The sequence below is a fragment of the Hemiscyllium ocellatum genome, chromosome 21 (assembly GCF_020745735.1).
Source record: "Hemiscyllium ocellatum isolate sHemOce1 chromosome 21, sHemOce1.pat.X.cur, whole genome shotgun sequence".
Taxonomy (NCBI): domain Eukaryota; kingdom Metazoa; phylum Chordata; class Chondrichthyes; order Orectolobiformes; family Hemiscylliidae; genus Hemiscyllium; species Hemiscyllium ocellatum.
In genome coordinates this window covers 26,325,979-26,349,365 of record NC_083421.1, presented here as the reverse complement: position 1 = coordinate 26,349,365, position 23,387 = coordinate 26,325,979, and the positions used below count along the sequence as shown (strand labels likewise).

The 23,387-nt window shown below is 43.3% G+C and overlaps 1 protein-coding gene across 2 annotated transcripts in view; it reads right to left on the bottom strand.

The window, feature by feature from the left end:
* Positions 1-9,451: 9,451 nt before the first annotated feature.
* The window catches only part of abca2 (ATP-binding cassette, sub-family A (ABC1), member 2), a 541,802-nt gene continuing 527,866 nt past the window's right edge, over positions 9,452-23,387 (bottom strand). For both annotated transcript variants that reach the window (XM_060841298.1, XM_060841299.1), the window contains exons 48-49: positions 22,349-22,555; positions 9,452-13,382 (exon numbers count right to left, since the gene is read on the bottom strand). In XM_060841298.1, coding sequence (XP_060697281.1) covers positions 13,347-13,382; positions 22,349-22,555 — 243 coding nt within the window. In that variant the 3' untranslated portion in view covers positions 9,452-13,346. The remainder of the gene's footprint in view (positions 13,383-22,348; positions 22,556-23,387) is intronic.

Sequence of the window (23,387 nt, the reverse complement as noted above, 5' to 3'; positions counted from 1 at the left end):
GATGCTGTCTGACTCACTTAGATCTCCAGCATTTGTTACTATCTGTACAGATGCCAGCAACTGCAGTAATTTGCTCCGACATTAAATGGGTCTTTGTCAGGCTGGCAAGATGGCACCAATGGTGTGCCACAGGAGTCATTGCTGGGGCCTCAGCTCTTTTCAATTTATATAAATGATTCGGATGAAGGTATTAAAGGTATGTTAGGTAACTTTCCTGATGACACTAAAGTAGGTAGGAAAGTGAGTTGGGAAAAGGATAGAAGGATATAGTTAGGTTAAATGAGTGGGCAAAGATCTGGCGAATGGAGTATAGTTTGGGAAAGCATGAAATTATCCATTTTGGCAGAAAGAATAAAGAAGGTGAGAGGATTGAGATCTCAAGATGCAGAGAGATGTAGATATCCAAGACAATGAACTGAAGGAAGTTAGTAGGCAGGTTCAGCAATTAATGAGGAAAGCTGTGTTTTATTGCAAAAGGAATTACTCGCAAGAGTAGGGAGAGAATGCTCCATTAATACAGAACAGTTGTGAGACTGCATATAGAGTACTGTGTACTATACTGGACACTGTGTAGGAGGATGTTCATGCATTGCACACAGTTCAGAAAACCCTTACTTGCTGAATACCTGGAGTGAGTGAATTGCCTTATGATGAAAGGCTAGATAGGCTAGGCCTGTATCCTCTAACGTTTAGAAGAGTCAAAGGCGATTTAATTGATATATATAAGACCTGAGGGGACTTAACTGGATGGATGCTGAAATGATTTTTCCTCTTGTGGGAGAATTTAGAACCGGGGAGTCATAATTTAAAAACCAGGGTGTCACCCAATTAAATCATGGAGGAGGAAACTCTTTTTTTCCCTCTCAGAGGGTTGAGTGTCTTTGGAATTCCTTTGGATTCTTTATATATTTTTAAGGCAGTGGCAGGTAGATATTTGATTACAAAGGGAACGAAAAATTGTTGGGAATATTCAGGATTGTCAAATTGAGGTTAAAAATCAGATCAGTCCTGATCTTACTGAATAGCAGAGCAGGGTCAAAGTGGCCTACTCTTATTCATGTGTTCTATAGCTTTTAGCAAGATTTATGTATTTTTATACTCCATTCCCTTTGAAATGAAGACCACCATTCCATTTGCCTTCATTATTACCAACTTAACTTGGATGCTAGCTTTTTGTGGATTCATGGATGAGGATTCCTAAATCTCCCTGTGCCACAGCTTTCGGCGGAAAGTATTCTGCTCCTCTATTTGTCCTGTAAAAGTGCATAATCTCACATTTTCTCACGATATTCCAGCTGCTGGATGTTATCAGGAGCACGGACAGGTCAGGGTATCTGACAATTGCTAAAGTCTTTCTTCCATCTACAAAGCCCCAATCACCATTGATGGGAGACCCACCTTTTTGCCTGACAAGCGTGGCCCAGCTGGATCATACACAGAACTGCCCACTTGTTGAGTGTCTTTGCCATTGAACATTTAGTCCACCAAGCCATTGGTCAATGCAATCTTCAGGACTGGAGCATAGAGGTTCCATTTGAGCTGATCTCACACCGCAATCCAAAAAATAAACAGCACCTTCCAAGCTCCACCACCCCACTGTCAGAAAGCCAACAGCAATAAAACTAAGCAGAAATTGCTGGAGAAACTCAGCAGCTCTTGTAGAGAGAGAGCAGAGTTAACGTTGTGGGTCCAGTGACCCTTCTTCAGAACTGGTTTTTGTTTCTGATTTTCGGCATTCACAATTTCTTTTAACAAAGAGCAATGCTGCCATATGAACCCCAGACTCCCCATGCCCAAGTGCCACTTAGGGACACACACCTACCTGATCTGAAACCAAAGAAAGACTTGCATTTACATAGCACTTTTCATTACCACTGGATATCTCAAAGCACTTTACAGACAACTAAGTCCATTTGAGGTGGTGGGCACTGTTGATATGAAGGAAGCAGGACAAACAATTTGCGCACAGCAAGATGCCACCAACAATGGGATAACGATCAGATAATTGTTCTTCTGGAGGTGTTTGAGGGATAAATACTGACTAGGTTTCCAAGCACATCGCACCTGCTCTTTTGCAAAGTAAGGCATTATTTTTTACCACCTCAACAGACTGATGGAGCCATGGTTTAACATCAGAAACATGACACTGTTGACTGTGCAGTGCCTCTTCAGTACTGCACTGGAGTCTCAGCCTTGATGCTGTATTTAAGCATCAAGGCTAGAAGATAGAGGTTCCATTTGATCTGATCTCACACCGCAATCCAGAAAATAAACACAGTACCTTCCAAGCTCCACCACCCCACCGTCAGAAAGTCAAGAGCAATAAAACTAAACAGAAATTGCTGGAGAAACTCAGCAGCTCTGGCAGCAGCTGTAGAGAGAAAGCAGACTCAAACCTACAACCTCAGTAGTGATAGTGCTACCAACTGAGCCACATGGCAACAAGACACCTACAGGAAAGTCTTCACATACTGAAATTATACTACCTCAGTGTTCCACTGATACTAGGAAGTTCAAATCTCTTTTACAAACTGTTCTGATTTCTAAGTCTGTACCTTCAGAAACATACCACTGCCTACACTGGTGTCACTTTCTCACACTCGACCCCAAACTTTGAAACGTTATGACATTTCAAGTGCTCATCCAAGTACTTCTTGTGAGGTTTCCTGCCTCAGTATACCCTCCCAGGCAGTGCATTCCATACTCCCACCACCCTCTGGTTGAAAACATGTTTCCATTACTCACTTCAAAATTATGCCTCCTGTTATTTGCTTTTCAAATAAAGGGCACAGCTATTTACTAAGCACCCTGTTCATTCCCCACACACTCTCATACACCTCTATCAGGTCCCGCCTCATCCTTCTCTGCACCAAGGAAAGTAACCTGAGCTTCTCCAGGCTCTTTTCATCACTGAAATGTTCCATCCCAGGCAATACGCTGGTGAATGTCCTCTGAACCCCTTCCAGTACAGTCACATCCTTCCCACAGTGTGGTGACCAGAACTACACACAGTTCTCCAGCTGAGGCCTAACCAAAGCTCTGCACAGCTCTAACACGATCTCCTTGCTCTCATTATCTGTGCCACAACCAATAAAGGCAAATGCCCCATATGCTTTCATGACCAAATAAACATGATTAGCCACCTTCAGGGATCTGTGGACAAGCCCCTCAGGATCTCTCTGTACCTCCGAGAGTCCTACTGCCCTGCCACTTACTGAGTACTCCGTTGTCTTGTTCCATTTTCCAAAGTGCATGGCCTCCCATTTATCAGGGCTAAATTCCACCTGCCACTGACCTGCCTATCTGAACAATCCATGTATATCCCTCTGTAATCTAACAGCTTTCTCCTCACTGTCAATCAATTGGCCAATCTTTGCATCATTTGCAAACTTACTTATCATCCTCTACACATGCTCATCTATAGCATTTATAAATAAACAAAACAAGAAGGGACCCAGTACTGATCCCTGTGGTATGCTACTATACACCAGGCCCCAGTCACACAAGTGATATCAATGAGGTTCGAACTGGATTGGAGTGACCTCACAGCTGAGCTCTGTTATGACAGCTGGAAATACTGTGGTGAGGAACTCGCCTCCTAACGTCTCAAAGCCTGCCCACCACCTACAAGGTACAAGTCAGGAGTATGATGGAGTACGCCCCACTTGCCTGGATGGTGGGAGGTCCAACAGCACTCAAGAAGCTTGACACCATCCAGGACAAAACAACCCGCTTGATTGGCACTACATCCACAAACATTCCCACCCTTACCACCGATGCTCAGTAGCAGCAGTGTGTATTATCTACAAGATACACTGCAGAAATTCACCAAAAATCCTCAGACAGCACCTTCCATACCCACAACCACTTCCATCTAAAAGGACAAGGACAGTAAATATATGGGAACACCACCACCTTCAAAATCCCCTCCAAGTTACTCACCATCCTGACTTGGAAATAAATTGCTGTCCCTTCACCATCGCTAGGTCAAAATCATGGAATTTCCTTTCTAATTTTGGTCATTGTGGGTCAACCCACAGCAAGTATACTGCAGCGGTTCAAGAAGGAAGCTCACCACCACTTTCTCAAGGGGCAACGAGGGATGGGCAATAAATACTGGCCCAGCCAGTGATGCCCACATCCCACAAAATGAATAAAATAAAAAAAGCCTTTGACTACACCCTCTATCTCCTGTCATAAAGATCACATAAGATCCAACACGCCAAGTTACTCGGGATTCAATGACGTTTCACATTCATCAGTTTCCCATGTGGAATCTTGTTAAAGGCCTTGCTAAATGCATATAAACTACACCAACTGCCCTACCCTTAGCCAAACACTTGGTCACCTTCTTGAAAAATTCTATTAGATTTGTGAGGAATGAACTCCCTCTGACAAAGCTATGTTAACTATCTCTTGCCTCTTCAAATGGAGATTAATTTTCACCTTCATGATATTCTTCAATAGTTTCCCTGCCACTGATGTGAGACTCAGTGGTCTGTAGCTCCTTGATCTATCACCAGATGATGAGGAATGTGGGGAATGGGAGCAAGGTTCTGAGGACACCGGGAAGGAGGAAGCTATCCTTGTCCATGACAGAGCTCAGCTGTGAGAGTGCTCCAAACTGGCTAGAACCTCCCAATAGCATAGAGCTGGATGCAGCAAATAATCATCAAGTGTAAATTAATCTAATGCTGAAATCTGATTTGCATTGTTGGGGTGAACTTCAGTCTCTTATAGTTTTGTTTGTGGTCTCTTATAAATAAAAGCTTATAAATAAAGGTGCTCAATAGCTTACCTGTATGTGATGGTCCCCTATTAGACAATGCCAAGGTGTGGGTCTACGCAGGCATTGGGAAGCAGGTAGGACTGACTTAGAGAGTGTTCAGATGGAATGTAGCTATGAACAAGTAATGTGTGCTATCTGCAGGTTAAACAGCAACTAGAGTGAGAGAATGGGGCGATTGGCATGATGGAGTGTCAGCCATGACAGCTAGGCGCCATAGTGAGTGTGGGTTCAGTGCTGGAGCAGGGCAACACTCAGTTACCACAGCAGGCTCAGGAGCACAGAGCCTTTCAAATATATCATGGGTGCAAGGGGCACCAGTCTTTTGGGCAACTATATGCTGAGTGGCAAGTGTTTTTGGGAGGAGCATGTGGTAAGATGGGGTCAGGATAAGGTGTGAGCGCTTCAGAGGGACACGGTTGGTAATTAATGCAGCAAGTTTACAAACATAAGGTGAGAAATTCACTCGCCCGTGTTGCCAGAACCCTCCAACAAATGCAAAATGATTCGGATTTGGTCAAAAAAGTGCAAGATTGGGTCGTAAGTGCTAATGGAGGTGGTTATGATGAGATTAGATTAGATTCCCTACAGTGTGGAAACAGACCCTTCAGCCCAACCAGTCCACACCGACCCTCCAAAGAGTACCCACCCAGACCCACTTCCCTCTGACTAATGCACCTATCACTATGGGCAACTTAGCATGGCCAATTCACCTGACCTGCACAGCTTTGGACTGTGGGAGGAAACCGGAGGACCCAGAGGAAACCCATGCAGGCACGGGGAGAAAGTGCAAACTCCACATAGACAGTTGCCTGAGGCTGGAATTGAACCTGGGACCCTGGTGCTGTGGCAGCAGTCTAACCACTGAGCTACCATGCCGCCCCTTATGTGGAGGCAATCAATGCATTGGCAATCACCTTCCAAAATTCCATAGATTCTGAAATGATTCGTGCAGATTGGAACCCATTGTTTAAGAAGGGAACCAGACAGTAAAAGGTCAAGGGCAGGGAACCCTGGATGCCAAGGGTTAACGAGCGTTCGATAAAGAAAAAAAAGGAAGCATATGTCAGGTACAGTGCATTATAACAGGGGAGGCCCTTCACAAGTGTACAGAGTGTAGGAATGTTACTTAAAAAGCAAATTAAAGGGGCAAAGAGGGGCACAAAATATTCTTAATAGATGGGATCAAGGAAAATGCCAAGGTTTTTGTAAGCACATGAAGAGTAGAGGATTACCAGGGAAAGAGGGGGACCTATTGGAAACTAAAGAGGCAATTTGTGCATGAGGCAGTGGATGTAAGTTAGGTGCTAAATGATTACTTCTATCTGTATTCACAGAGGAAAGACATTGTAACCAGGGATTGCAGTTGGGATGGTGAAGTCTTAGAACACGTTTAGGCTACTGCACGGCTTAACGCACGAGTACGAGCCATTTATATATATCAACCAATCATTTAGATATGGGGGCTAAATGTGACATTTCAAAATGGGTTCATGGTACATAACTAAATGGGAATGTGTGGTGTGAGGAAGATGGAAAGCAGCTTCAGAAGGATTTGTCCTAGTTAGTAAATAGGCAAGAACATGGCACATGGAATATAATGTGGAAAGAATATGAGGTTATTCACTTTGATAGGGGCAACCAATATGCAGAGTATTTCTTAAATGGCAAGTGATTAGGAAGTGCAGACCTTGGTGTCCTTACTAAATCACTAAAGACTAACATGCAGGCCCAATAAAACTAGTGGAAAAATTAATGGAATGTTAACCTTTCAAGTATAGGAGCAGTGAAAGGTTGTTTCAATTGTGTAGGAACTTGGTTAGACCACACCTACAGCACTTTATGCAGTGTTGGACTCCTTATCTCATGGAAGATATTGTTGCCATAGAGACAGTGCAATGAAAGTCACTAGTTTTATTTCCGGGATGATGGGACTATCCTATGAAGAGAGATTGAAACTCTAGAGTTTGTACAAAGACTGAAAAGTAGTCTTACAGAAACTTTGACGTTACTTATAGGGATAGACAGGATAGATGCACACAAGATGTTTCTGCTGGTTGGGAGTAAAGAACAGGGAAAAATTTTTTAAAAATGGGGGTGCCTCTCAGCATAGAGATGAGAAGTTTCTTTATTCAGAGGGTGGAGTGTCTTTGGAATTCTCTTCAATGAAAGCTCAATCTGAGTATTCTTACAGTAGAGATTGGTAGATTTTCGATTACCCATTATGTAAAGTAATCTGGGGATTGTGTGGGTAAAGGCACTGATGTGTTGGTCAGTCGTGATCATATTAAACTGTGAAGTAGGCTGAACGGCCTCCACTTGCTCCTTTTGTCCTATCAGTTGGCAGAGGGAGTGTAAAGATATGTTCAAGTCTGCTGCCTGCTGCACACATTACGAGGGGTCAGTCCCTGCCCTCAGTATACTGAGAGCAGCTGAGGAGTGGAAGAGGCATATCAGATCTGTGATGTATTCGGAACGACAATAACCTAGGTTGCAATTCTGGCTTTAGACCCTTTCTAGAATGGAAGCTTTTTTAAAAAACTCACCTGCTGGATTGCATCATAGTTGAAGATGGGTATGTTCAAGAACATTCTTCCATTTTGTGCATATTCTTCATTCGCGACAGGCTGCAGTACTGATCCATTCAGTGTGGGACAATCTAGGTCAGTTTGTAGTCTAGATGCTGCGTTTGCTGACTAACATTGCAGCTGGCTCTTTGTAGTCACTTCACTAGATGCATATCTCATTCCAAGATGTGCTTGATCATGCTGCTGGGCACACTCTCCTACTCGCTGTAATGAAACAGAGCTGGTTTCATAGTTATTGAGTAGCGAGGTGTGTTGGGGCCAGGAGATTATAGATCATGATCGTGCATCACTCTGCTGCTATCCTGATGGTTCAAAACATTTTTGGGGATCAAGCTTTGGGCTGCTCAGTATTAACTCAGGGTTAGCTGTCTCAGTATTAGGCACCAGAAGGTATAGTATTGCTTGATAGTGTATTAGGCAAGAAGAAAAGAGATGTCTGGTTCTTTGCGTCATGGAGATGTAGAGCACCGAAACAGACCCTGGTGGTCCAACTCTTTCATGCCAACTAGATACCCTAAATTAATCTAGTCCTATTTGCCAGCATTTGGCCCATATCCTTCCAAACCATTCCTATTCATATACTCATCCAATGTTGTAATTGTACCAGCCTCCACCACTTCCTCAGGCCGCTCATTCCATACACACACCACCCTCATGTTGCCCCTTAGGTCTCTTTTATATCTTTCCACTCTCACCTTAAAATTATGCCTTCTAGTTTTGGAGTCCCCTTCTCTGGGAAAAGGCTATTTACCCTATCCATGCCCCTCATGATTTTATAAATCCCTCAGCCTCCGATGCGCCAGGAAAAACAGCCCAACCTATTCAACCTCTCTCTGTAGAATCAACTCTGGCAACAGCCACGGAAATCTCTACTGAACCCTTTCAAGTTTCACATCTCTCCTTCAGCAGGGAGACCAGAATTGTACACAGCCTAACCAATGTCCTGTACAGCTGCAACATGAACTGGGAGATTAACAAATGCTCAAAGTCTGTGAGAAGATTTGTAGCTCGGGTGCTTGTTGTTGTGGTTCTGTTTGCCGAGCTGGGAATTTATGTTGCAGACGTTTTGTCCCCTGTCTAGGTGACATCCTCAGTGCTTGGGAGCCTCCTCTGAAGCGCTTCTGTGATCTTTCTTCCGGCATTTGTAGTGGTTTGAATCTGCCGCTTCCAGTTGTCAGTTCCAGCTGTCCACTGCAGTGGCCGGTATATTGGGTCCAGGTCGATGTGCTTATTGATTGAATCTGTGGATGAGTGCTATGCCTCTAGGAATTTCCTGGCTGTTCTCTGTTTGGCTTGTCCTATAATAATAGTGTTGTCCCAGTCGAATTCATGTTGCTTATCATCTGCGTGTGTCACACATCTGCTTGTCACACATGCAGATGACAAGCAACATGAATTCTACTGGGACAACACTACTATTATAGGACAAACCAAACAGAGAACAGCCAGGGAATTCCTAGAGGCATGGCACTCATCCACAGATTCAATCAATGAGTGCCATGCCTCTAGGAATTCCCTGGCTGTTCTCTGTTTGGCTTGTCCTATAACAGTAGTGTTGTCCCAGTAGAATTCATGTTGCTTGTCATCTGCATGTGTGACAAGCAGATGTGTGACACACGCAGATGATAAGCAACATGAATTCGACTGGGACAACACTATTATTATAGGACAAGCCAAACAGAGAACAGCCAGGAAATTCCCAGAGGCATGGCACTCATCCACAGATTCAATCAATAAGCACATCGACCTGGACCCAATATACCGACCACTGCAGCGGACAGCTGGAACTGACAACTGGAAGCGGCAGATTCAAACCACTACAAATGCCGGAAGAAAGATCACAGAAGCGCTTTACAGGAGGTTCCCAAGCACTGGGGATGTCACCGAGACAGGGGACGAAACGTCTGCAACATAAATTCCCAGCTCGGAGAACAGAACCACAACAATTAACAAATGCTGATTGCAGCGTATGTCTGTACTTCAGTATTGATGGGGTGGGCTTGATGCAGTGAAAGGCCTTTCTTCATTCCCTACTTTAGGTTCACAATCCAAATGAAAAGGCAAACCCTCTCTGGAAAAGTTTTATACAACAAAACAAATATTTATTTTTGTTTTTGCTAGCGATATACAGGCCGCTCTGTCATTGCCCTAAACTGAAAATATTACAGCAATGCAGCCACTTCTAGCCCAACAGTCAGAAATACCCCATTAAAGACAAGAGACACACACAGGGAAATGTGCAAATATGACATTACTCAACACATCCACTGCTCTCACCAACAAACACAACAACTCCACCAACACATAAATAAATCCATGATCAAAAAGCTCAGCTCAACAGGCTAGACACAAAAACCTTGCAAAAAACATACAAGAATGTGAACGCATGAGGTTCTGGGGAAAAGGCAAAATTGAGGAAAATAACTTTGTTTTGGAAAATCAAGAACTGTATTTCAAGAAAGGAGGGGGGTCTCTGTCACTGTAGAAAATTGCAAGATTAAGAAGGGTGAGAAACCAAAGTGAATGGTTGTTCGATGCAGAGGGTATTTGTTAACAGCAACCATAAGGGGCTCCTATTAACAGCACTGCATTCCTAATATGCTGTTACGACATTATCTTGTGAAGCTCATGGGTACCAGGCCTGTGTCGTCACCATCATCTGCATTAGAACTGACCGGCACCAAACTGGCCAGTTGACGTCAATTCATTATAAAAACATATTGACACCGATTTTGGAGCAGTGCATTTGTTATGTGGCATTACTATTTTGGGGCTAATGGAGGAAGACCCAAGTCAACGGGATTCGAGAATAATTTTAATTAGCTTCTGTATAAAACAGAATCACTACTAGCCAGTGAAGGAAATGTCCCCGTTGTGTGAAGAGTTTATATTGAACATTCCACTGTCCCTGAAAATTACACTTATTAATGCTACAGTGCCCACAACCAAGTTGACAATGTAGCCCTTTATTGTCATACATTTTTTCATCAGTAAGAGCTGGACTGTAGTATCATTGGAAATAGCAGCCAAATCAGACTGAGTGGCCTCAAGAAACTACAAGTGAGCTGCGTCTCGCTGATGAATTCAGTAACCTGCATAAATCCAGTTCTTTCCCTTTGCTCTCAATAATATTCATCACCCAGCCACTATTGATTAATATTTCACAAAGAAAGCAAAAAGGGAACATTACAAAACAAAACCATGAGTATGCCGAATGGCTTTGTGAGTCTTAGATCATTTTTTCGCCCCAAAGGGGTTTGATGGGAAAGCTCACCCCTCTTTACCACATTTTATACTGAATTTTCTTCTCTCCCCCCCACACAGAAAATGCACATTCCTCATAATTTGTCCTTTTTTTTGCTTGGTTTCTTTTAAACTTTTTCTCAGACAAGCTGCAGTCTCCCAAACGCTCAGGTTCATTCTGTTTGAGTGCGTGGTGTGTGATTTGACAATGATGAGTCTGCCAGGAACAATGTACTTTTAAATAAACACAACATGATTTGTTTACACTTAATGAAGAAAGCAATCAAATGGAAATTACAATGCAGAAAGCTGGAGGGGAAAAAAAACCCAGCAAAATTGCTAAATTTCAAGTTACTTTCAACGAACCTTTTTAAATTCTGCCTTTTTCATTCAAGGTCAGAATTATAAATGCAGATTAAATTCTAACGATGCAAAATAAAAAGTCCCTTACTGATTATTCTTACATTCATTGCAGTCTTTACCAAGAATGTACTGAACAATAAAATCAAGTTAAAATGTCATCTCTTCTCCCAGCCCACAAATTTCATAGTTTAATTTCAAAACTTTGATCGAAAACAAAATAAAGGCACTCCCCAGATTCGTGGAATAACTCGATGCAGTAATCTGAGGCTGTTTATATTTCTTGGCTGTTCCAATTGTCTGCCAGCTGCCTGGGTACTAACAGTGTCCAAGGTCACCTTCAGGTTGGAGACTCAGGCACACAGTCTCACACACACATTACCTGATGCACAGCCAAGCTTTGAGGGTGATTGCAGGTCACTCCCTCTCAGCACTGTAACAGAATTGACTAGAGATCTTCATAAGAAATGGATTAAAGCAGGGAAAAAGAAATTGATGCGACATCCACTTCAAGCATGAGTAAGATCTTGCTTGCTTTCTGTTCAGAGTATTCATAATAATCAGGGGCATTAGTGCTGACTGTCCACCTCTAATAACAGCAGTCCAAGGTTCCAATTGCATCTTTTGTTGTGCTGCTTATGCTTATTTGAAATAAAGCACCTTCAAGTGAAGCTACAGTCTTGTATCGCAGGTCATTGTAAACACTCAGAGTTTTCAACATGCACAGCTCTATTTTGAGGAGAGGTTTTGCTTTAATTGGAGAAATCTGGTTATAGAATCACTTTAATGTCAGCCTTAACGTGGCATGGTCTTTGACCTGGTGTCTGAAGTTTTGGCAGAAGTTCTTGTGAAAACTAATTTATATCCATTTTAGTTACTCAGGGATACGCTGATGTTTGAGTGCAATAATACTTAAAATATCTGAAAAGGGGAAGAACATTATGTTTTATTTTATTGCTAAAAGGACCATACTCATTTAATATTACACATCTGTGCTTTACTGTCGCTTAATAGGTTCCTGTTTGGGCTGTGGCAAAGACATATCTGATGGTTAGTAAGGTCAATATAATACCAAAAGAGAGCCATTTTGCAAAAGCTGCTTCAGGATAAAAATAATTCAGCCAATTGAAGGCGGTCTTAGGAGATAGTAAGTCATGCTATGCAGTATCCTGTACCAGCTAATTTATGTTGTCTGAACAAAAGCCTTATTCACCTGGTGGAAGTAATCATTGTGAGGTGGGATACGTGAAGTGGATTTGTTTGCCATTTAAGTGCAAGTGTTTTGTGTTCAATCATGTGCTAAAGGGAATGGCACCAAGTACATGAAATAAAACCACAAGGACATTTCGTAGTTTCAAGAAAAATGGAAAGTTAAGGAAAAGTTAGGGTTAACATTAGTCCCAGGGTCACAGTAAGACTTTGGTTTGCCTTTAATTGTTTTAAAAGTCTAATTAATGGCACATGAGTGGGAAAAATACCAATGAAATGTCTCATTTATAAAGAATCACAGTGGGTTTACTCAAGAGGGTAAGGATGTGCTGCCACTTGTACTTTTCTAGAAATAAGATTTGAAAAGCACATTTTTGTTTCTAAAACACTCCCCAAAGGATTGTAATTGGTCATGCCTTTCCTAAATCTGAAATTGAGAGTTCTAATTACTTATTGGAAGCTTGGACTGCAGTTGATAAACATACTGTCAGTTCTTGGCCGTAACGTCACAGGTTACTCTCCGTTAAGCACCAATAGTAATTTAAGCTTGCACTTAGCATTTAAATGGAATTGCATTTAATTTAACGTCATTTATTGATGTTAGGCCGCACTTGTGATTTGCTTTTCACTGTATCGAGTAAAGTCAGACCCTGAAAATATTGGATAATTTCATGAACTTGCTGTAATGACAAAGATTAAATATCTGAATGTTTACAATGAATTTGTCATTGAAAATAAAGACCCTAATTATTTGCTCTTCACTTTTACACTTCCTTAAAATATTTTTAAATATTCCAATACACAGCAGACAGGTATTATACACAAAATCTTTGACAGTGCATCAAAATAAAATGCAACACTCATGTTCGCTGGAGGTCAACTGTGCCAAAACGACCCAGAAGCAATGTATGGGTTATCAAAACCACTCGCACCATCGAAATAGCGTTCTCTGCTGGTTAATGAGTTTAACATCTCTCTCTCTCTCTCTCCCCCTTTATCTGAAGGTACTTCAACTGGAAGGAACTGTTGACCGTACAGACGGTCACTTCCATTCCCCTTCATGGCACTGCTCCTTTAGTCTCGTGCTGGGATGATTCAATGTTCTCAAATGTCGTATACATGGTCTTCAGAAATGGAAATCTTCATGGGATTTCATCCACTCAGCACAGTGTGTCCGTATTGAATGAAAGCTGTGCCTGAAGAAAAGGAAATGTATACTCAGAAGATCTCCATCAGGAATCATGCAATAAAGCCATGCTTGCAAACACATATATATGACAGGCAGTTTGGTTAATTAGAGGCTATCCCATACACTGCAGCAAAATGAATCACCACTCCTTCCCTCCACATACTGGAGAGGCCTTTTGAGAAGTAGGCAATGCAACAATTCAGTATGCAGTTCTTAAATTTAGAATGACCAGGATATATTTTTTGTTTTTCTCCCTCCAAATATATCACTTTCATGATAACACTCGGTATTTTTGAGAGGCTAGCACCTACAGAGAAAGTAGCAAACTCGTCCAATCCTAATTACACTTCTCTCGAGATTTGCCCCTAATGCACTGGAACAGGACTCTGTTGCCCCTCACTCTCATTTCCACCAGTATGATGAACATTGTTCCCATAGTGAGTGTACAAGAACGTCCTTTAACAAATGGGGTCTCAATAAAGAGTAGGCATTTGGGCGGGAGGGAGGCTGAGGGTGGGAAAGTGGGGGAAGCTGAATGGATTGCAATCATAGGGAGAAAACACATAGCTATAGACAGAAGGAACAAACAGAAGACCTAGACTTTAACAGCACCCAAGGTGGCCTTCAGTCCAGCCACTGTGCTTCAGCTCTTTGACAGTGCAATCTAATTTGTCTCCCTGCCCGGTCTTTCCTTGTAGTCTTTTGCAATTTTTTCTCACTCAAACGTTCAATGACTTGCCATAGATAATTACAATAGGCTTTAAGTCAATGCATTTCAGTTCACAATAGTCTAATTTATTTTCCTCTGGTTTTGATGCCATTTCCCTTCAGGTTGAGTTGTAGTGTTTTCCAAAGGCTTCTGCCACTGAGAACAGTAATCTCCTTAATCATTCTACGGAAACCCTTCATGATAACAAACACCTCCATCAAGGCTCCACTTATTTCAGAAATACAAAATTGTTTCTGTAAAGAAAGAGGTAATTCGGTCTATCATGTCTGTGTCAGCACACTGGAGGAGCAATTTACCTAGTGTCACTCCTCTGCCTTCTCCACTTAGCCCTGCACAGTTAACAATCCAAATCTCTCTAAACTGCCTCAGAAAGCTACCTCCCTCACACTGACTGGCAATGCCTACCAGGTAAAAACAAGGACTGCAGATACTAGAAACCAGAGTCTAGATCAGAGTGGTGCTGGAAAAGCACAGCAGGTCAGGCAGCATCCGAGGAGCAGGAAAATCGACGTTTCAGGCAAAAACCCTTCATCAGGAATACCTGGCAATGCCTACCAGACTGTCACCATTCGATGCTCAATAAGCCTCTTTGCACATCATTGCTTTTCCTGCAAGTTACCTTGAATATGTGCTCTCTTGATCCTGATCCTTTCGCCAATGGGGAAATGTTCTGACCAGACCCTCATAATATGCAAATATATTTTATCAAATTTTCATTCAACCTTTCCTTCTACAATAAAAATAGTTCCAATTCCTCCAATCTGGTTGAAAAGGATGGAATTGGGATGGTAGCTATGGAAAATATCTGGGGACAGGAGGAGGTCATTCAGCCCCTCAAGCCAGTTCCACCATTAATGTTGTGTTCTCTGTTATTTGACTGAGTCCAGTGCGGGAGAGCGATCAAGCCCAGCGCGGGGGAGAGACAGGGGAAAGCCAGTGTGGAGTGTCTGCAGGCCCATGGCTAAACAGCAAATGAAATGTTAAATTTTTTATTTTACTTTTTTATTTCATACTAACAAGAACTGTAACGTTAGACTTTTAACTTAAGTCTTTGCTTTTCTACTTTGTACCCAAGCTTTTGTACCGAGGTACCTTGGACCTAAGATAGCGCTGAGAATGGTGAGTGCACACATTTTACTGTGGTTACATATCCCTGTACTTGAGTACAGACGACAATAAAACTTAATTCTAATCCTATCTACTTAACTTGGCTACATGTCCCTCATTATCCACGCCTAACAAAAATCAATCAATTCAGTTTGAGCTCAATTTTTTTTGGTTTATGGGGCAGGGGGTTGATGGGGGTATCAACAGGGAAGAGAGACAGAGCGAGAGTGAGATTCAGAGTTCCATAACCTTTAGTTTGAAAAAGTACTTCTTCATGTCATTTTTTTTTTAGATTACTTACAGTGTGGAAACAGGCCCTTCGGCCCAACAAGTCCACACCGACCCGCCGAAGCGCAACCCACCCATACCCCTGCATTTACCCCTTACCTAACACTACGGGCAATTTAGCATGGCCAATTCACCTGACCCGCACATCTTTGGACTGTGGGAGGAAACCGGAGCACCCGGAGAAAACCCACGCAGACACGGGGAGAACGTGCAAACTCCACACAGTCAGTCGCCTGAGTCGGGAATTGAACCCGGGTCTCTGGTGCTGTGAGGCAGCAGTGCTAACCACTGTGCCACCTTATGAATGGTCACGCTCTCAATCTACGATCATATCCTCATATTTGACCATTACTTGCTACATTGCGAGGAAGTTGGGGAGGGAGTAGGAAAATGCTACCATTGAGTGGTAAGAGATGGAAATGTTTCAGCATTAACAGACAGAAAGGTATCACCTTGAATAGTTGAGGAGTGCACCTTGATTTAACAGGGCTGGAAGGGGAGAAAGGTTCCTTGTTGAATTGAAGGAAGGGAAGCGACTTTGAGAGAAGGAGAAAAGTTGGAGAGAGTGGTAAGATTCTCCGTCAGTGGGTGGAATGGTTAGGTGGGCAGCACTACCCCTACCATCTGAGACCATGGAGGGCTATATATGTGAGAGCGAATAATGTTCCAGCTGGTTCAGTGAAATCCCAAACATTGCTTTGTTTTTCAACTTGCCTTTTAAAAACAAGAAACATTTTAAAAATTATTAATTAATTGATTTTAAAGCAAAAGGCCATTGTTTCTGGGAAGCTTTCCAACCCTGCCATCCTTTCCCAGATTTATATCATATACATCGCACCTTTCAAAGTGAAATTTCCCTCATCCTTTCAAGGACGGATGTTTCATCCAACACAAATTGTTACCAGTGAAGTTACAAAACCTTTATATACTGGGACACTTGTCAATTGACAAATGTCTGGGAGGCCTATGAATCCTTTAAAGCTATTTGGCAGGTTAAATTCCCATTAATGCCTCTCTACCTTTTGTTAGTGCCCTCGCTTAAATTAATTTGATCATGGGTGCATTGGTTATGTGGCTGCTTTAGAACAGCACTTTGTACATTTAGGTAAAAACAATGACTGCAGATGCTGGAAACCAGATTCTGGATTAGTGGTGCTGGAAGAGCACAGCACTTCAGGCAGCATCTGAGGAACAGTAAAATTGACGTTTCGGGCAAAAGCCCTTCATCAGGAATAAAGGCAGAGAACCTGAAGGGTGGAGAGATAAGCTAGAGGAGGGTGGGGGTGGGGAGAAAGTAGCATAGAGTACAGTAGGTGAGTGGGGGAGGGGGTGAAGGTGTTAGGTCAGGGAGGCGGGTGGAGTGGATAGGTGGAAAAGAAGATAGGCAGGTAGGACAAGTCATAGGGACAGTGCTGAGCTGGAAGTTTGGAACTAGGGTGAGGTGGAGGAAGGGGAAATGAGGAAACTGTGGAAGTCCACATTGATGCCCTGGGTTGAAGTGTGCCGAGGCGGAATATGAAGCGTTCTTCCTCCAGGCGTCTGGTAGTCAGGGAGCGGCAGTGAAGGAGGCCCAGGACCTCCATGACCTCGGCAGAGTGGCAGGGGGAGTTGAAATGTTGGGCCACAGGACGGTGTGGTTGATTGGTGCGGGTGTCCCAGAGACTGTCCCTAAAGCGCTCTTCTAGGAGGTTTCCAGTCTCCCCAATGTAGAGGAGACCGCATTGGGAGCAACGGATACAATAAATGATATTGGTGGATGTGCAAGTAAAACTTTGATGGATGTGGAAGGCTCCTTTAGGGCCTTGGATGGAGGTGAGGGAGGAGATGGGCGCAGGTTTTGCAATTCCTGCAGTGGCATGGGAAGGTGCCAGGATGGGAGGGTGGGTTGTAGGGGGGGGCATGGACCTGATCAGGTAGTCACGGAGGGAACGGGAAGGTGGAAAGGGGTGGGGAAGGAAATATATCCCTGGTGGTGGGGTCTTTTTGGAGGTGGCGGAAATGTCAGTGGATGATTTGGTTTATGTGAAGGTTGGTCGAGTGGAAGGTGAGCACCAGGGGCATTCTGTCCTTGTTACGGTTGGAGGGGTGGGGTCTGAGACTGAAGGTGCGGGATGTGGACGAGATGCGTTGGAGGGCATCTTTAACCACGTGGGAAGGGAAATTGCGGTCTCGAATTTCTACATTTAGACCCAGCCCATTTCAATGCTCCAGGCTTTGCGTAGTCCCCGAGTGGAAAATTTGGATATAAGAGTTGGTGAGTGGAAATTGGCCTTCAACTGAAACTCCTAACCCTATTGTGTTATTTTCCTTTCTGCGCTGCAAGAATATGCTTGATATCAACTCAATCAAAAATGTCAACTTTTGAAATCTACTTTGACCATTTTTATTGCTCACAGCACAATTCCTTATAATCCTTAGCAAGTCTGATCCAGTTGGCTTGAGCTCTGCAACTGCTTACTTGAAATCTAACTTACCCTTACATGGGTCAGTGTTAGTCTTATCAATTGTACAATTTATAAACACAGATTACAGTAGCCTTTTGGCAAGAAGTTTGGGCGGGGAAGGTGACTAATGTGCTACTGACTCCCACTGTAACATTTGAATGACACAGTTCTGCAAAACAATTTATCTCTTAGGGGAAGCCAACTAATTATATTTTGCACCTTATTGTAAAGCTGATTTTCAATGCTTTTGTTGCAGAACAACTGTCACACTAAAAGTTATTGCTCAAAATAGCTCAAATTATTAGGCAGTGTGGCATTCTGACACAATGAGATATGATACAAATAGAAGTATAATCTCACTTTTATCCTTGGTGGAAGCAAAATGGGGTTCTGCAGTTCTCATGTCATCACAAAATCTCACCACAAGGAATTTAGGGGCAGCACAGTGGCTCAGTGGTTAGCGCTGCTGCCTCACAGCACCAGTAACCCAGGTTCAATTCCAGCCTCGGGCGACTGTGTGTGTGTGTGGAGTTTGCACATTCTCTCTTTGTCTGCGTGGGTTTCCTCCGAGTGCTCCGGTTTCTTCCCACAGTCCAAAGATGTGCAGGTGGAATGAATTAGCCAAGTTAAATTGCCCATAATGTTCAGGGATGTGTAGGTTAGGTGCATTAGTCAGGGGAAATATAGAGTAATAGGGTAAGGGAATGGGCCATTCTTCAGAGGGTCGGTGTGGATTTGTTGGGCCTGAAGGACACAGTGGGGATTCTGCCAATATGGACAGGAAAGTTGGCTAATGTGCTCATGGCACACATCACTCTGCTTTTTAAGAAAGACAAATGAGAAAAACAAGGGATTTGCAGACCAATTAGCTGAACTTTTTTGGTGGTGGGGCGGGGGGGGGGGGCGGTGTAGTTGAAAAGTCTATAATCAAGGACAGGTGTGATCGAACACCTTAAAAATTTTCAGTTCACCGCTGAGTACCAGCACAGATTCATGACAGGGGGTGCCATGCCTGCCTGACCTCACTGATTTGTTTTTGAAACAGGGGAATGTCTATGGATTAAAAACAAAACTTGCTGGAAAAGCTCAGCAGGTCTGGCAACATGTGTGGAAAGAAATCAGTGTTAACGTTTTAGGTCGAGTGACCCTTCCTCAAAATGTCTATGGATGTTGTTTATTTGGACTTCCAGAAGGCATTTGATAAAGTCCAACGTAAGAGGTCATTAACTAAGATGGAAGCCTTCAGAGCGGAGGGCAAATTACTGACCTTGCTGAGAGATGGATGAAGTGGCAGATGACAGAAAGTAGGGAGCATGGATAGGTACTAAAATGGACAGGATGTGACCAGTGGTGTCCCACTGGATCTGTGTTAGGGCCTCAGTTATTCACATTATTTATTAAAGACTTGTATAATGGCATACAAAGTCATATATCCAAATATGCTGATGTCACAAAGCTAGCTGGCATTGCAGACAGTGCAGATGACAGCATAAAACTTCAAAGGTTTATGGACAGACTAAGTGAAAGGGCAAAATTGTGGATGATGGAATTCAATGTAAGTAAATTGGGCGGCATGGTGGCACAGTGGTTAGCACTGCTGTCTCACAGCGCCTGAGACCCGGGTTCAATTCCCGACTCAGGCGACTGACTGTGTGGAGTTTGCACGTTCTCCTCGTGTCTGCGTGGGTTTCCTCCGGGTGCTCCGGTTTCCTCCCACAGTCCAAAGATGTGCGGGTCAGGTGAATTGGCCATGCTAAATTGCCCGTAGTATTAGGTAAGGGGTAAATGTAGGGGTATGGGTGGGTTGCGCTTCAGCGGGTCGGTGTGGACTTGTTGGGCCGAAGGGCCTGTTTCCACACTGTGAGTAATCTAATCTAAATGTGAGATTTTCCACTTTGGACTGGAAAAGGATATTTGGGTATCTTCTAGATGGAATGAAGTTAAATACAATGGATGCCCAAAGAGACTTGGGGATTCCGGTGTATAGGTCTTGAAAATGTCACAAATTGGTGCAGTAAATAATCAAGAAAGCTAGTGAAATACTGGCATTTATATCTAGGGGACTGGACTACAAGGATATAGAAGTTATGCTGCAGTTATGCAAAACTGTGGTTAGCCCCCACTTGGAGCACTGTAAGCAGGTTTGCAAGAGTGATGACCTAACCCTAAAGTCCAGGCAATGAGGAAAGACTTTCTCTCGAATATAAAAGGTTAAGGTGTGATCTGATTGAATTCTTCAAATATTAGCAGGAAAGGGCAGAGAAGGCAACTATTTGGACTGGTTTGGGATTCTGCAACTAGGGGGTATAGTCCGAGAATTAAGGCCAAACCATTCAGGAGATATTAAGAAGAACATCCACACACGAAGGGTGGGAGGTGTTTTGGAACTTTCTTCCCAAATGGTAGTGGATGCCAGATTGGTTGTTAATTTTAAATCTGAGACAGACAACGTTTTGTTAGGTGAAGTATTCAGAAAAATAGGCCAAAACAGATACATGGAGTTAAGCAACAGATCAGCCATGATTTCACTGAATGGTGGAACAGGCTCAAGATGCGGAATAGAGTCGAGAGTGTGCTGTTGGAAAAGCACAGCAGGTCAGGCAGCATCTGAAAAGCAGGAGAATCGACATTCCAGGCATAATAATGAAGGGCTTATGCCCGAAACATCAATTCTCCTGCTCCTCGAATGCTGCCCGACCAGCTGTGCTTTTCCAGCACCACACTCTCGACTCTGATTACCAGCATCTGCAATCCTCACTTTCCCCTCAAGATGCTGAATAGCCTACTACTGTTTAATATCAGTTCCTTAATGCAGTGACTGCCCCCATTATGAGAAACCTCTCTCCTTGTGGCACCTTTACATTACAGACAGACCCCCATCGTAAGGTTACAAGCTGATCCATGGACAGTTAGTATCCGTCTAAAAGCATCAAATAAAATAACTTGGAAATGAAATGAGGATATTTACCCTGGCAGTAAACAAGCAGAAACATTCCAAGGTGGAAAACACAAACACATCTTTGGTCATGGTCACAATGTAGGCAGAAAGCCGCTAATATAATAAATTAGCAGGGTCTGGCAGGGATGTCTGAGACGAGAGTGTGATGCTGGAAAAACACAGCAGGTCAGGCAGCATCCGATGAGGAGAATCGACATTTCAGGGATGTCTAAGACCAAGCTGCACAAGGGAAAAGGTTTGCTATTTGAAGATACCTGGGTGAGAATTTAATTAGGTGTATATATTTAGGTGTTACATATATGGGAACAAGGAATTTGTGGTGTTGGAGTTGGAATAAAACTCTGACCACAAAAATGTCTGACCATCATTTTGACCTCAATGCTTATCTGCAGGCATGACAATGTCAGAATTGCTTCTCCAGTTTGCAATAGGACGTGTATAATTACGCTGACCTCTGCTCAACTACCTTTGGAAGTTGCCTGGGTTTCATTTAAACCCTCCATCGGTGACAAGCGGTCAAATTGGCGAAACACTTTTTGGTAATTTGGCTCGGACTTTCCATGAAAATATGACTCTATTTTCATGGATAAACTTGGAGAGGTGACTTTAGAGGGACTGGTTATAGAGGGTGGCATGGTGACTCAGTGGTTAGCACTGCTGACTCTCAGCACCGGGACCCAGGTTTGATTCCAACTTTGGACGACTGTTTGTGTGTTGCACATTCTCCTGCGGGTGCTCTGATTTCCTCCAACAATCCAAAGATGCGCAAGTTAGGCGGATTGGCCAAGCTAAATAGCCCTGTAATGTCCAAGGATGTGCAGGCTAGGTGGATTAGCCATGAGAAATGCAGAGTAATGGGGATAGATTTGTGTGGGATGCTCTTTGGAGGGTCAGCCTGGATTCATTAGGTCAAATCTTCAGCTTCCACAAACAGGGATTCGATCGTTCTGCCTGGAGGGTGACCACTAATACAAGCCTCTGAGCAATAAAAAAGCCTCACTGTCACTCAAGAACAAAAAATGACCCTAGTCTCATGGTAAGCAACAGCCGAAATTGGAACTAACCTAAATTAATAGAGATTCCTATCTCTTATTGAGATGCAAGGTAACCTCTGCATGCCTGGGCTCCCACTGGATAGATACGGAGCTCAGGGACAGGAATTGTGAGATTTATAATCACTGATGGGAATCAAAGCTACAGTTGGGAAAGGTAGTTGCTATAAGCCTATAATGCCGTGGTGGACCAATGTCTGATGGGAAATGTCCATTTGGAATTGGAACTAACAGTGGCTGAATGTAGTCAGGATACCAGCAAACCTGAGGGGAGGGTTTGGTGAAGAGAAATGATGCCTTCATCTTGTACAATATGTTACGCGTGGACTTTCAGGGAGAATGGGGCCTAACAAAATGCTCAGTCGCTCAATGAAAACCAAACGCAGAACTTACACGCTCCTCCTCGAAGCTGATAAGCCCTTCGTCGTCACTCTCCAATTCTTCAGGCTCTTCAACAGTCAGAGCCTGCAGTTCAGTGGTGGTGCCCCTTGGTCGCAGCAGGCTGAGGATGCGTTTGATGGGTGATTGCACACTCCCGGTGCTGACAGTCTCCTGCTGCTCCAGGTTGTCGCTCTGCTTCTTTGCAAAGTTTACAAACACCTGCAAAAATTGACAAAGTGGGAGAACGCTTCATTAACAGCAGCCTTTGCAGAGCACCTTTGACAGAGGTGCATCAGTGGAAGACACTGAAGGAGATGACATTTAGGACAGGCCACTAATACTTATCCAAAGGGTAATGTTTTAAGGAGCATCGTTCATGCAAGCCTTTTGGTTGGAAGCTTCAAAGAATTTTCCAAATGAACATCAACTAAAAGTATTTCAAGGTAAACTGTTGGAGGGAATCTGAGAACGAAACAAGTCTGGTGTTCTGTCTGGACGCCATGTCTCACTGCGGACTGGTAATATCCTCCATGAGATGAGATTGAGCAGCTTCGATTCTGGGTGTCGGTGTGAAGGACAAAACTAATTGCGATTTTTCTACATTGTTTGGGAGGGTGAGCATGGGATGTTTAGTGTGGCATATGGAGTGTGGAGAACGGTGCATGCATTTGAGGAGTTTGTGACATCTTGCCATGGAAGTGGTTAATGTGAACAATGGATATCTACCATCTTGCCCTCAGGTGGAAGTCAATGATAGGAATGCAACATTTCCTTTTAGTTTTGGATTTTTTTAAAACTAAGGCTTCTCAGGGCTCAAGCTCAGAGCAAAATCCTGACTCCTACTAAGCAACAGCAATCCAGTGTACAGAAAAGGACAGAATGGTAGTTGTAGAGATGTACAGAATGGAATCAGACCCTTTGGTCCAACTCATCCATGCCGACCAGATATCCAAAACTAATCTAGTCCCACCTGCCAGCACCCGGCCCATATCCCTCCAAACCCTTCCTATTCATATACCCATCCAAATGCCTCTTAAATATCGCAATTGTA